The sequence below is a fragment of the Hibiscus syriacus genome, unplaced genomic scaffold (genome assembly GCF_006381635.1).
Source record: "Hibiscus syriacus cultivar Baekdansim isolate YM2019G1 unplaced genomic scaffold, ASM638163v2 tig00000002_pilon, whole genome shotgun sequence".
In the NCBI taxonomy this organism is placed as follows: Eukaryota; Viridiplantae; Streptophyta; class Magnoliopsida; order Malvales; family Malvaceae; genus Hibiscus; species Hibiscus syriacus.
The window spans coordinates 459012-472646 of NW_024061752.1; the positions used below are offsets into that span (position 1 = coordinate 459012).

Genomic DNA, 13635 nt, shown 5'->3' on the forward strand with positions numbered 1-13635 from the left:
CAATCAGAAACACCAGTTCTTCCTTTAGAAACTGGTAGGAACCTATAGTCCTAGTATACTAAGAAACCTTTTATTGAACTCTCTTTATCATCCCATGTGGGACAGAAGCATGAACCAGCAAAAGACCAAAACAATAACATGACCCAACTCATTGAAGCCTTAAGTTAACAGCACAGAACTATAAATCTTACAAAGTGAAATGCAGAAAAAGCAAAAATTCATTCTGAAGCATGGAGAGATATTATAGAATGAAAAGATTGCTACAACAAAACTAGAGATGTGGTGGCCACTGCTATCTTTTCAAGAAGAATTAGATTTAGAGATATGAAAACCTTGTTGAAGAAACCGAATTAGCTTATTCAGAAGTAGTTGTCCAGCAAAACCAATGAAGTCAATAAAAACCTAAGAAAAAAAAAACTAAAATGTATTTGTAGTAGTAAAAGCTTAAATTAATATATAGCAACTTGAAAACTTCAGTCAAGGATTTTTTTACTTTCCTGTAAGGTGAACATCAGAATTCCCAATAAACAGGTACACCTCAATTTCTCAAAATGTTTTAATGCATCAGGGAACACAAAGATATATTCAACAAACAAGCTTGTAAAGATGGAGAGAGTTGCAAGCAAGAAGGATATGTGCAATGCGGTGGAGAAGATGAATAATGTCAGGATTGCCGGGAAGATAATTTATGTGTCAGTAGCTAAATATGACAAGTTATCTGAGATGAAGAGTCTTGAAGGGCAGAAGATTGACTTCTCCAGCACAAGGGAAAGAGAAAATGGAACGAATGAGCAAGTTCCTTGATGGAAGGACTTATAGAGACACGGTGGTTGGGGTGAAAAAAGTTCCAGTGGGTCATCAAGTAAGCAGTCAAAGGAATACTAAGGAAGAGAAGAAATCTTTGGAAGTATTTATCCCGATGGAAGAGAGATTATGGTTGAAATCTTCACTTACTGGCGTTTGCAAATATATTTTTGAAGTAGAATTTGTGCAGAAAGCCTTACGGAATGAGGTCTTCAAAGTTAAGGTGATAAGGTGGGGATATGCGAAGAATGTGTGTCTGGTAGTGTTTCAGTCGGTTAAAGAGAGAAGAATTGCAATGGAAGAAAAATGGGAAGCTCTGACGTTCTGGTTTGAAATATTGGAGCCAGTGGTAGAGGAGGGGGGCATCCCATTAGCTTATTGTGCGATTTCAATGATTGGTGTCCCATTAAATTGTTGGTCGGTCCCGTTCTTTTCTAGCTTAGCATCCAGATGGGGAAAGGTAGTAAAAATCCAAGATCAAACTGCACATAGAGTGGATTGCAGAGTGGCGCAGTTGTTACTAAGGGTTGAGAGTCCATTTGATATTCCAGAACAGATCATCATCACTACGTATGGGAGAAAATTCATGATTAAAATTAAAGTTGATGATGCTTAGGATTTTTTCCCAGAATTAACAGATATGGAGGTAGAAGAAGCTGCAGAGGAACCATGGGAGGAAAGCTCTTCGGATTGGAGCAAGGAAGATGTGCAGAATCGGCAAGAAGAGCAGGTGGGAGTACAGGAGTTGTCAGAACCCCATAATAGGATTGAGTATTGGGTTAGAAGTTCTCAACAAGGTAAAAACACAACTACCAAGGGAGGTTTGAATTTAAACATAGGTATGGAAAATACTTTTGTCTTGTGCAAAAAAGTGACAGAAGTAGGGGATGTCTCCATACAGCAGGAAAAGTCAGAAGAAGTTAATGAAGGGAGAGAAAATGGGAAAAGTCTGGGAGGTGCTCCCATAGAGCATGAAAAAGTTGACTGCGGAAATGGGCTTATTAGGGGCCCGGATATACATTTGAGGAGTGGGCTGGATCAAGAGGAGGAGAGATTAAGCAAGGGATGTTGTTTCGAAACAGCAGAAAATAATGTTGTGCATTGTCAAACTCCCGTGCAGGTGGGGTCTGTTTCCTTGTCTTCTCATAAGAATTCGGGGGCTGTACCTGGGAGTAGAATGGGAAGGGGCAAATACAAACATGTTTATTCAAGATCTAGGTTGAGGGGAACTAGGAGCTGTTTAGGTACAAGTTCGGAATATGAATATAGAAATGAGGAGGGGGATGGGGCAGAGGCATTGGAGAGCTAGAATGTAAGTAAATTGTTAGGGGTTACATTTAGAGGGGGGGAAAACTTTTATGAACAAAGCAACTCCATTGGTTAAGGAGAGAGGTGCACATGGGGGAAATTAAGGGGTGATGGATTTCAAGGTTATGACTGGATATAGATGACTAGTTGGAATTTACTGTCTTGGAATGTTAGAGGTTTGGGTAGGAGGATAAAGGCTAGAGCTGTAAGGAGGGTTGTTAATGAGAGAAAGCCTTTAATTTTATTCATTCAGAAATCGAAAATGGAAGTGTTGACTCCATTGGTAGTGAGGAAAATGGGTGGTAATTTGTTGACAGCTTCGGCAGTTTCAGCAGCTGTAGGTTCTGCTGGAGGTCTGATTACTTTGTGGAATGAAAAAGAGTGTAAGGTTATAGAGGAGATCATTCATAGGAGGTTTGTAGCAGTTAAGGGTATTATTGATGAGTTACAAGGATCCTGTTGGTTCATAAATGTGTACGGTCCGAGTGTGGATTCAGAAAAGGAGGCGTTTTTCGGGGGAGCTGTTATCATTCTTAGAGAATATAGACTGTCCAATGTGTCTCGGAGGAGACTTCAATGTTGTAATGTCACAGGATGAGAAGATTGGAGGTGCAGTGAACTTAGCTACAATGTTTTCTTTCAAAGATTTTATGAGCAAAGCTAATTTACTGGATTTTCCTTTGGTTGGAGGTCGATTTACATGGTGTAACAATAGGGATATCCCAACTTATGAGAGGCTAGATCGATTCCTAGTGGATCAAAGATTTTTATCATTGTTCCCTATGATAACTCAAAGACTCCTTGAAAGGTCTGTTTCAGATCATAACAACATCTTGCTGGAAAATAGAGGCTGGAATTGAGGCCCTAAACCGTTCAATTTTTTTAATTGTCTTGGAAGAAGATGGATTTTGTAAGATGATGGAAGGAGAACTGGTCAAGCTTTGTAATGTGGAGAATAGACAACCAATCTCTAGTGTACTAAAAGGAGTGCAGGTTGTAGTGAAGAATTGGTCTGGGAAGGGTTATCTTGAGATCCCCGGGAGAATAAATAGGTTGGAGAAAGAAATTCAGGAGATGGAACTTAATTTGCAACAAGGTCTCTCCATGGTGTCTATGAAGAACCTAGTGGAAGCAAAGAAAGAGTTGTGGCTTTGAGCTGTGGGACTTGTATAAAAAAGATGAACTGAGCTGGCTTCAAAAGTCAAGATTGAAGTGGAGATTGAATGGGGATAAGAACATTAGATTTTTCCACCAGTGTGCAAGAGGTAGAGGAAGGAGAAATGGTATCAAATCCATCAAAGTAGATAATGAAGACATTTTAGATCCAAAATTAATTAAAGCTTCGATGGTGAACTTTTTCAAGGGGTTGTTAAATCAGGAAAATACATTGGAAGTTGAGGAGATGGACTTGGATTTTTTACAGCTCTCGAATCAGCAGAGTATGGCACTCGAGAAGCCTTTTTCTGAAGAGGAAATTTGGGGTGTAATCGCTAATTCGAATTGTAATAAAGCACCTGGCCCGGATGGACTGAATTTAGGCTTTTTTAAGAAGTTTTGGTCAAGTCTGAAGGAAGTTTTGTTGTTGTTTTTTAAGGAATTTTATGAGGGAAAGGAATGGGACATGGAAACCAATCATTCTTTCCTCTCTCTTATTCCCAAGAGGGACAATCTGGAGGGGCTTGAAGATTTTAGGCCTATTAGTCTAGTTGGGGGTTTCTACAAAATTCTCTCAAAAGTTATGGCTAGAAGGTTAAGCTAATGCATTAATGAAGTTATTAGTCCTTCACAGTTCGCATTTATACCGGGGATGCACATTTTAGATTGCTCGTTTATAGCAAATGAAGGCATTGATTGTTGGAGGAAAAAAGGATTGAAGGAAGCTGATAAATTAGCTAAAGATGGGATAGGGTGATGTTTTGGTTACCGTTTGTTTGTGTTAAAGTGTAGGAATTTGTGCTGTACTTAGCTGTGGTTTTTAAGTTTTATGTAATTCTTGAGGATGTTAGCAGATTGTGAGGGCTTGCTTATGATGGACTAAAGTTTTCATCTATAAATTTCTAGGTTCTCTTTTCCTCCTTATTTGTCCTTCATGTTACTTGTATAACATGGAGGGTGTAAAAGGGGGTTTTTAATGAGGCCTAATTTCTATAAAAAAAAAAGAGCTTTTGATACGGTTGATTGGAGGATCTTGCTGAAAATAATGAATAAAATGGGGTTTGGAGCTAGATGAAGTTCTTGGAAGTACAAGTGTGTTTCAACAGCTTCCATTTCAGTTTTGGTAAATGGCACACCTACGGAGAAAATTCACATTACTAGAGGACTAAGGCAGGGCTGCTCGTTATCCCCTTTGTTGTTCAATTTGGGAGGAGAATTTTTACATTTAATGTTGGTAAAAGCAGTGAACAAGGGGCTGTTTTCGGGTTTTGAATTAGGCTCTAATGATCGTTCTTTCATGTTATCTCATTTGCAATTTGCGGATGACTTAATAATTTTTAGTAAGGCTTCTATTCATGATTTGGTGAATATTAGAATGGTGCTTTTAATTTATGAACTGATGGTGGGTTTGAAGTTGAATCTGTCTAAGAGCAGAATTTTTGGAATTAATGTGGGGGAGGAGGAACTAGTTTCATGGGCAAATAGGGTGCGTAAGGGGAGTTTTTCCTTCGGAGTACTTAGGTCTTCCATTGGGGGCCAAGAGGAATTCATTTTCCCTGTGGGAACCGGTTGTACAAAAATTTTATAATAGTTTGGCTGGTTGGAAGGCCAAGTCTTTATCTCTGGCTGGAAGGGTTGTCTTAGTCAAATTGGTGTTGTGCTCTCTTCTAATTCACTATCTTTCTATTTTTCGGATCCCTATTAGTGTTCTCAACAAACTAAACTCTATCATGGCATCGTTTCTATGGGGGGATCATCAGATAAAAAGAACATTCATTGGATCAAGTGGGATTTGGTGTGTAAGCCAAAGAAGTTGGGGGTTTAGGGATTCCAAATCTGTTGCTATTAAACAGGGCTCTTATGGGAAAATAGGTGTGGAAATTTGCTGCAGAGAAAAATTCTTGGTGGAAATCAGTTGTGTGTTGTGTTTACAATATGGATCCTAATTCATTGATGATCCGGAATACTTGGACAGCTCGTACTTCTTGGATTTGGAAAGGAGTTGTTAAGAACTTCTTTTCAAGTGATGCATTTGGGGACTGTTTTAGGAGAAATTTGTGTGTTAGAGCTGGAAATGGAGAAACTGTTCAGTTTTGGCATGATGTTTGGTTGAGTTCGGTTCCTCTAAAAGATAGGTTTCCAAGGTTATTTGCTCTTTCGAATAACAAAGAGGGTAAGGTTGTAGAATTCAGATTGTACAATGATTCGGGTTGGGTTTGGGATATTCAAATGAGAAGGAATTTGGTGGATTGGGAGGTTGAGCAGTGGCTACAAATTATCTCTCTGTTGAATAGCTCTTCTTTGTCGCTAGTAGAGGAAGGTTGTTGGATTTGGTTGGGAAATGGAGGGTTGTTTTACAGAAAAATCATGCATGAAAACTTATTTTGATAGAGAGGGTATTGATCAATTAGAAAGTAATTGGGAAAGGTATGTTTGGAAAGGAGTAGCTCCACCACGTGTGGAATCTTTTGTTTGGCAACTTGCTCATCATAGAGTTGCGATGAAAGAGGAACTGCTGAAGAGAGGAGTTACTGGGGTTGAAGACTCTGTCTGCCCTATGTGCAAGAAGTACAATGAGTCGGTCTCTCGTTTGTTTTTCACTGTGAAGTGGTATGGGTTTTGTGGGCTAAGTTTTTAAAGTTATGGAATGTTTTCTTTGTGGTTCCTGGTTCGTTGATGAATTTCTTAATTGCCTGGGATGACCTAGTGCCGCGATCTCATATATGGAAGTTTATTTCAAGAGCAGTGTTGTGGTCTGTTTGGAAATGTAGGAATGAGGTGATTTTTCATAATGGGAAGGTAGATTCAGCATTGTTGTTCTTCATTTCACGTTTCAGAACTGTTTCTTGGTTTGAAACATCAGTTAAGGATGTTCATTTTCATTTCGATTCCTTGATGGGGGATTTAAAACTAGCAGATCAACATGTCAATCTTCCTTCTTCTAGGTGGAGTCCTCCTCCGGAAGGGTTCATAAAAGTAAATGTAGATGGTGCAATGGTCAAAGGTTGGGATAAGGGTGGAATAGGAGGCTTGATTAGGGATGGCAGTGGGTTGATGCTTGGGTCATTTTCAAAGAAGGTAGGGGGAGGTCCTCCCTTACTCGCAGAGCTTTTGGCGATCAATAGAGGGTTGATTCTTATTGAGGAAGTTGAAGCTGATTTCTTTTCAAATCAGAGGATCATTTTGGAATCGGATTCTTCCAATGCTCTGAAGTGGATTAATAATCCGAACCTTAGTACTACTTTGTTTCAATCCTTGGTAAGGGATATAGCTTCTACTGTGGAGAGGAAGGGTATTATCACAAGGCTCATCTCGAGAGCAGCAAATTGGGAAGCGGATGAATTAGCTAAAGCTGGTATAGGCTGATTTTTAGGTTTGTGTAATGGTTAAGGTGTTATGCCTTGGTTGTTCTTATTTAGGGAGTATCAGGGTGTGTTATGTTTTCAGATTTATGGTTTTCTGTTTTGTAAGAAGTTGTTAGTTGTTGAGGTGTGGAGGTGTATTATTATTCTAATTAAAAAAAGTTAGAGGCACTCTTTTCCTCCTTCCAATGTCCTTCATGTTATGTTTGTAACATGTAGGATAAGAAGGGGGTTTTTAATAAGGCCTTATTTTATCAACAAAAAAAACAAACAAGCTTGTACTTTCTTTATTTTTTTTTCTCTTTTTCTTTTTTTCATTGAAGCATAGAGAACTTCCATATGTCATCTCAAGCAGTCTTCAAGAGTAAAAATACCTTGAATAAACCTAGACGAAGATATGGCCATCCATAAGCATAGAAGATTGCTCTAAATAATGATGCATTTCAGCAAGAATTATTTTGCTGATCTTTCCAGCAACTTAATAATTTATCATGACATGTAGAAGGATCCATATCAGCCGACAGCAAAAGCAAATCATCAAAGTCAAGCTGCTTTAGCAAACCAGAATTCATTATGGAAGTGATTGATTTGAACACCATATGATCCCAAAAGCCCTGCATGCTTCTCTTTGACAACCGAGCAAACATGAAAAATAATAGTAACAGTTTATTTAATATAGAAAAAAAAAGGGAAAACAAGACACATTTTGTACTGAAATACAAAAAATAAAAAAACAAAACGATTTGGCATGGAAGTTTCTGGATGGCTATAATATGGACAGCTGCTAATGAGATGCAAAAGTCAAGAGGGCCTTGTTGAAGCAGGCGTGTCAAATAGATGCACGTTATTCAAACTAGGTAATTTTAAGACGAGCATGCCAATATAAGGTGGAGATACATCAGTTATTAGGATCTCTGTACAACTGCACATGCAATCATCACGCAAAGAAGAGAATTATTATTTTCAGAACATAGGCTAAGTATGCATTTCATCAAAAGTAATGCGAACTTTTAAAAAAAATAAAAACTAATACCATAAAATCGGATTCCATGAAAATGTCAGAGTTCAGACTTAAATTAGTTTCCGTGAAACTCAAGAAAATCTCAATTCACCAAATGGAAAAGATAAGACGTTAAGAGTACATAATATACCCAAGTATCCTATTTATATTCAGATGCATTCTTGGTGCTACCAAGCAATTTTTGAACAATCATACTTCCAACAGATGGCTAATGGTAGAGAGGCGCCTCATGAATATCAAACTAGTGTAAAATGTAACCAGTGGTACAACCTAAATACTTGAAATCATACCTGTTTTTCATAGATGCTTGTTTTATTCGGGTATAGTTAATGGATATACAGAACATGATATCCAAAAATAAAACAGAGCTTTCTTTAAGATATTCTAAAACCTGCCAAAAAGGATAAATAATTAATTAGAGTTGGTTCGCTGAAAAATCATTACCAAGTACCTAAAATTGTTAATGCCTATGTTAAGTGATCAGTTCTATTCATGAAATACGCAAAGAGCAACATAAGCAAGTTATAATATTACCTCAACAGGAACAAGACAAAGCCTTATAGCTTGTAGTTGCATCTTCTTTCTTTCTTTTTCAAGAACAAGAATAAGAATGGAACAAACTACTGTGACAGATCAGCATTATGTAATTGCAAGATGCATTCCACATACGAAAAGATGATTTGATATAGAATAGGAAAAGGCTACTTAAAGATTGTTTTCACAATATCATTGACTACTATGTTCAGACAATTTTTAAACGGCAACTTGGAAACTAAAACTAAATGGCTTAAATACTGCTTTTCAATAATATATGCAAAATTCATATCCATTAACACTTGTACAGACATGCACCAATGATACTTGTGAAGGACAATAATTGACCACACAGAAGTGAAGACAATGGAGGCAAATATATAAAATAAAATAAAATAAAAAAGAAATTGCAACAAGATTTCAATTATCTGAAATGGTTTTGGCATATCAACATTTTGAATGAAATAATTCAATATTCAATAATATGTTGCATCTTTCGTCCGACTATTTAGATGGATATGGCATTGTACCATAAAAGCATCCATAATGCCTTCTTCATTTAACTATCCTTTTTTTATCAGGACAAGATGGCATACTATCTTATCATAGGGTGTCCACAGAACAAACATAAACAAAATATAAGCATGTTGGCACATGAATTGGAAATACACCATTAAATACTTAAAGATGAGCAAGATCAACAATCCAATAAATTATATAGAAGAACTTGATAAATTGGAAGATATCTCTAAAAGGAAAAACAAAGTACCTCCATTGAAGAGAATGTCTTTTGCAAATGAGGGATTCCAACATAGTTTTTATAATCCACTATATACAGAGGACTGTACCGCATAATATGTGTTGAAAATTAATACACCTCAAAGAGAACACGATCGTTGCCTAAATATTTTAGAAACAAACAAACAATGTTAAAAAACCAGAAAATTTCATAAAAGAAAGAAAAATGCTTAAAGTTCTGAGCAAAAAGCCAATGACTTAAACATAGAAAAGCTTACCCGGACCATGAAATGTGAAAATTTTAAAAGCCACTCACGGAATAAGAGAAAATCCCCATGAATTATTTTCTTTGTAAGCAATATGACATCCACACATCATAAGCATGCTCCAATGAATACTATAAGATGTAGAAGAACCTTCTCTGAAAATTTTACCTAGATTTTACATATATACACGTTTATAAATACATATATAATTAATTTTTGAAACATAGTAAATTTCTCAGGTTTAAAAAAGGTATAAACAATATTTTTGCTACTCCAATCAAAAAAGAAAAATAAAAGAGAGCCAAAATTGAAGGGAATGTGGAAGGGGAGGTATGTAGAATATTTCTTGCTTAGTTTGATGCATGATAATAAATAAGAAGGATTTGAACTTCAAACCGGAGCAACAGCTGATGCATAAACCATATATTTCCACACAAAAAAATCATATATATTTCCATTCCAAGAGGCATATCTAATAAAATCAGACCACTTGTCTAAATAAATTGATATAGAATTTAACCCACTTTAATAATCCCGCTAACATCAACAGATGCTGATTCAACAGATCTTAATACATCATCGCCTGGGAAAACTAATGAACAAATATTTTGTCCAAGATACCGAATACTTCTACAAAATAGAATTTTATCCAAGATAATTATTACTTCCGTGTTACTAGCCTTGTTGACAGCAAAATGAAACAAAAAATAAGCACATATACTCTAAAAGTGAATAAATGGTAGGTACTCACAACTTCTATCAATCCAGGGTATGATTATAAATAGGCATTAGAATAAAAAATTAAAAAAAAACTTTAAAAAAATAGAATACCGTGGTTCCCACTATCACAGGCCATCTTGCCAGAAGAATACATGCGCCCAGACTGATCTTTACCATTGATGTATGTTAAGGTGCTTCAAAGTACTTGACGTATCTCTAGAGATCATAAACCAAAATATATGACAATCAGATATGATATAAGTAGCTCCCAAAAACCAACCTGAAAAATCACTAGAAATCAATTGCTCACAATTTGATTTGGCAAAACAAGCTCCTTCCGATCCACACGTCTTTTCTAGTTGTAGTAGTCCATTCTCTTCAGCAGTGGGGAAGAACTACAAAGAGATAACTAGTTAAAGAAAAAAACCAACAATGATGTGTAGCTATATTAAATTCACTCGTATTTCTTCAAGAACATGTTCATTGGGTCGAACCTTCAAGTATAGAAGGTTAGAGATCATCAACCCTGTCCTTACCATCTCAGCTTTACAGTGCACAACCACAACATTCTCAATATCCTCCTTCAGCCTGGAGTAAGCACTTTGACAAAAGGATATCAAATGAGAAACTAGCCACCTGAAGAAAAAGATGGATATCAACTATAAGATGTATAATTTCATTTCACATAGGTCATCTCACAGTAAGTTCTAACAGGCTGCATTTGCTGTTATGCATTAACGAGTAGGAAAACAAATGTTCATAAAGATTTGTCAAAGATTAGGTGGAACTGACTCTTCTTAATAATTATCTTCTGCCAAAAATTGATTTTCATCATTGAGTGAAACACTCTTGCCCATCAACTCTTAATGGATTCAATTGCCTAATAGTTTAAGATGAAATTAGTGGCTAATTTTTCTGATTTGCTCCACAGGTCCAACCAAATGGAAGTCGAAACATATAGTGAGTTACCCCAACAAACCAGAACATACCTTTCCTTCAAACAATGAAGCAACATACAGCCTCTCAGAGCAAAGATTATATACTTTGTACTTGTCCTGCATCAAACAATACAATGCATAGCAATGATGAAACATACACAAATACATATTAACTAGCAAAAAAACGGCCCCTTCAAACCCAAATTTTATTTTTAAAGTAGATCAACCAAATAATCAGCGGCAACGATTTTAACAGCTCCAGAAACCCCAAAAGACAAGATTCATATTGAATGAAAGGTGGATGTAATCGAAAAAAGGTATATAGATCAGAAATTTGACATTAGACTACTGAAGCTGCTATTTAACTAGGTAAATACGGACAAGTGCCAAAGCAAGCATAAGCACAAAGCAGACAAAAAGCTAAAGCCAGTTATCATTTTCAACGAGCTGAAAACATATTATAGGAAGAGGAACAATAATCTCTGTCCACCAAAAGAGTAAACTCCGTAAACCAGCATTTCAATGAGTTGCTTTGTCGAAATGGACAACTTATCATCTGCTAATATGTATAAATAAATACTGATCAACCTAAAACAAACTAGACCATGTTGTTTTTCACAACTTAGGATGTTAAGAACTATAAAACAAAAACACATACAGCTGCATGGTGGAGAAAACCAAGGTGAAAAAAAGGATGAAGAAGAAGATGCAGATTGTAGATCAATAGACCTGACATTACCTTGTGATGTGTTTAAAAAAACTGAATCACTTCTTCCATGATATTTCAATGAACCCCTTTATCACAATTATAGAATTCTTTGACTAATTAAAAGAGGATAGACAAATTCAAAAGTCAAAAATTGATTAGTGTAGCTACCTCAACTTATCCAAAAAAACACAGACCTCATGTCACCAGCACGGACATAGCAATTATTTTCTCAGGGACATAGCATTACCTGTAGCAGCTCCAAAAGAAGAGAAAAGCATCTTTCCCGTAACTCACCACAATCCTTTTTAGAAAGACCAGTCCCTGAAAACAAAAATAAAGAACAACAAGAGACAAAAACAATGACTAAAACCATGGGCAACACAGAAGAGAATATATATATAGCATGTTATGGAAAAATCCATTGTATCAACCAACTAAATATCTAGCGCATTATGAAAAAGTAATTGAACAATGAAGAGTGAAAGAAAATGAACTTTTCTTTCAAACAGAGAAAATTTGTAATGTTTTAATATAATAGATTTCTCTCTCTCTCTCTCTCTCTCTCTCTGAATCACGATTAAAATTCAAAGAAACGCTTGGAAATAAAACCTAAAAGATGAAAACAAACAAACCCCTGAAAGGAAAAGCGTGAGAAATCATTTCCCTGATAACATTGAACAAATAGCCAATGACCCCAATTAAACCCTAAACCCTCCTTCCTCATTTTACCCCAACCCCAAAAAAATGCACCCATTACCCAATATTCCAATTCGAATCAAAAAATGAAAGAAAGAAAGGGGGTGAAGAAAAAGAAACCCAAAAACACCAGGCATTGTTCAATACAATAATACGACATTAACGAATGCAACATACCACTATTATCGCAAACTTCATTGTCCATACCGAGAAAAAAAATTAAAAATAACGAAGCAGCAAAAGATTCCCTTTCGTTGAAGGAAAACAGCACCCCGAAAGAAAAGAAACAAAACCCTAACGAGAGAAGAAGATGGTGACGAAGCAATCGATCCAATGGAAATGGGAAGAGTTGAAGTAGAGAGAAAGTGGGAAGGCTTTTTGGGTATAATTTTGGAAAGAGAATTGATTTGGGGATAGGAATAGATGGATTAAGGCAAGGCAAAAGAGCGTTTTTTTGGACTTGAAATTGTTCCTCGAAGATAAGAAAGAAAGAAAAGGCGGTGAATAAAAAGAAACACCGTGACATTAATAAATGCAACATACCGGGGGGGGGGAATTCAAAAATAACGAAGCAGCAAGAGATCCCCGTTAGATATGATAGCGTTAGTTGAAATTGAGCCGTTAGATATGATAGCCGTTGGTTGAATATGAGCTGTTAGATATGATAGGCTCCTATGGAAGCTCCCATTTTATTTAAAGGTTATTTTATCTGAAAAAATCATTGTATCATCGAAACTAAATTCTATTGAGCCACGAGCCGGATTTTTGACCATCCCAACCTCAATTCGAAAATATTTTTTATTAATATCTAATTATTTCCTGTCTCAATAATTTTTAACTTTTTTCTCAATTTTAATTTTTAGATTACAACCTCGATCTGAATCGAATATATCAATATTTTATATAATTTAAATAATATATTTTTTAACATTATAAAAATAAAAATATTTAAAATCTTAAATATATTATATATTTTATAGTAGGCCGTGTAGGTGATTTTTTACCTTAAACCCTGTCTTATCCTGCCCCGAACTTACTTAGTATATAACTCGCCCCGCCCGATCCTCAAAATTTCCAAAAAATGAAATCGTCCCTATAGGTCGAGTTGGGTCGGGATTCGTCAGAATCAGATATTTTAACCGACATATTATTGAGATGCTTTTTTACGGTTAATTATTGTTTTTCAAATGTCAAATATATTTGTTAGTAATTTATTTATTATATGAGTGTATGTGAGTGAAGAATTAATATGAGGTGTTTTTCTCAAAAAATCATCGGTGATCGGTATATTTATCGATCTAACACCGGTCAGATTATATTTTTCGATCTAACACCCGTAGCAGTAAAGCGTGCCCCTGAACCACGTTATATGTTGATTTGGCGC

General features: G+C 36.0%; 1 protein-coding gene across 1 annotated transcript; it reads right to left on the reverse strand.

Moving 5' to 3' along the window:
- Positions 1-10025: 10025 nt before the first annotated feature.
- LOC120137907 lies at positions 10026-12449 on the reverse strand. Its single transcript, XM_039153772.1, has 6 exons — positions 12429-12449; positions 11803-11876; positions 10898-10963; positions 10403-10544; positions 10219-10303; positions 10026-10124 (listed from the first exon to the last, which is right to left on the reverse strand). Coding segments are annotated over exons 1-6 (390 nt in total). The 3' UTR covers positions 10026-10122.
- Between the last annotated feature and the right edge of the window lie 1186 nt (positions 12450-13635).

Bases quoted from the DNA above. Each gene is read 5' to 3' on its own strand.
- LOC120137907 (XM_039153772.1), bottom strand. From the start codon at position 12,449: ATGAAGTTTGCGATAATAGTG. The intron at 11,877-12,428 runs GTATGTTGCATT...TTTTGTTTTCAG, and splicing joins TGAAGTTTGCGATAATAGTG to GGACTGGTCTTTCTAAAAAG. The intron at 10,304-10,402 runs GTTCGACCCAAT...ATCTCTTTGTAG, and splicing joins CTAACCTTCTATACTTGAAG to TTCTTCCCCACTGCTGAAGA.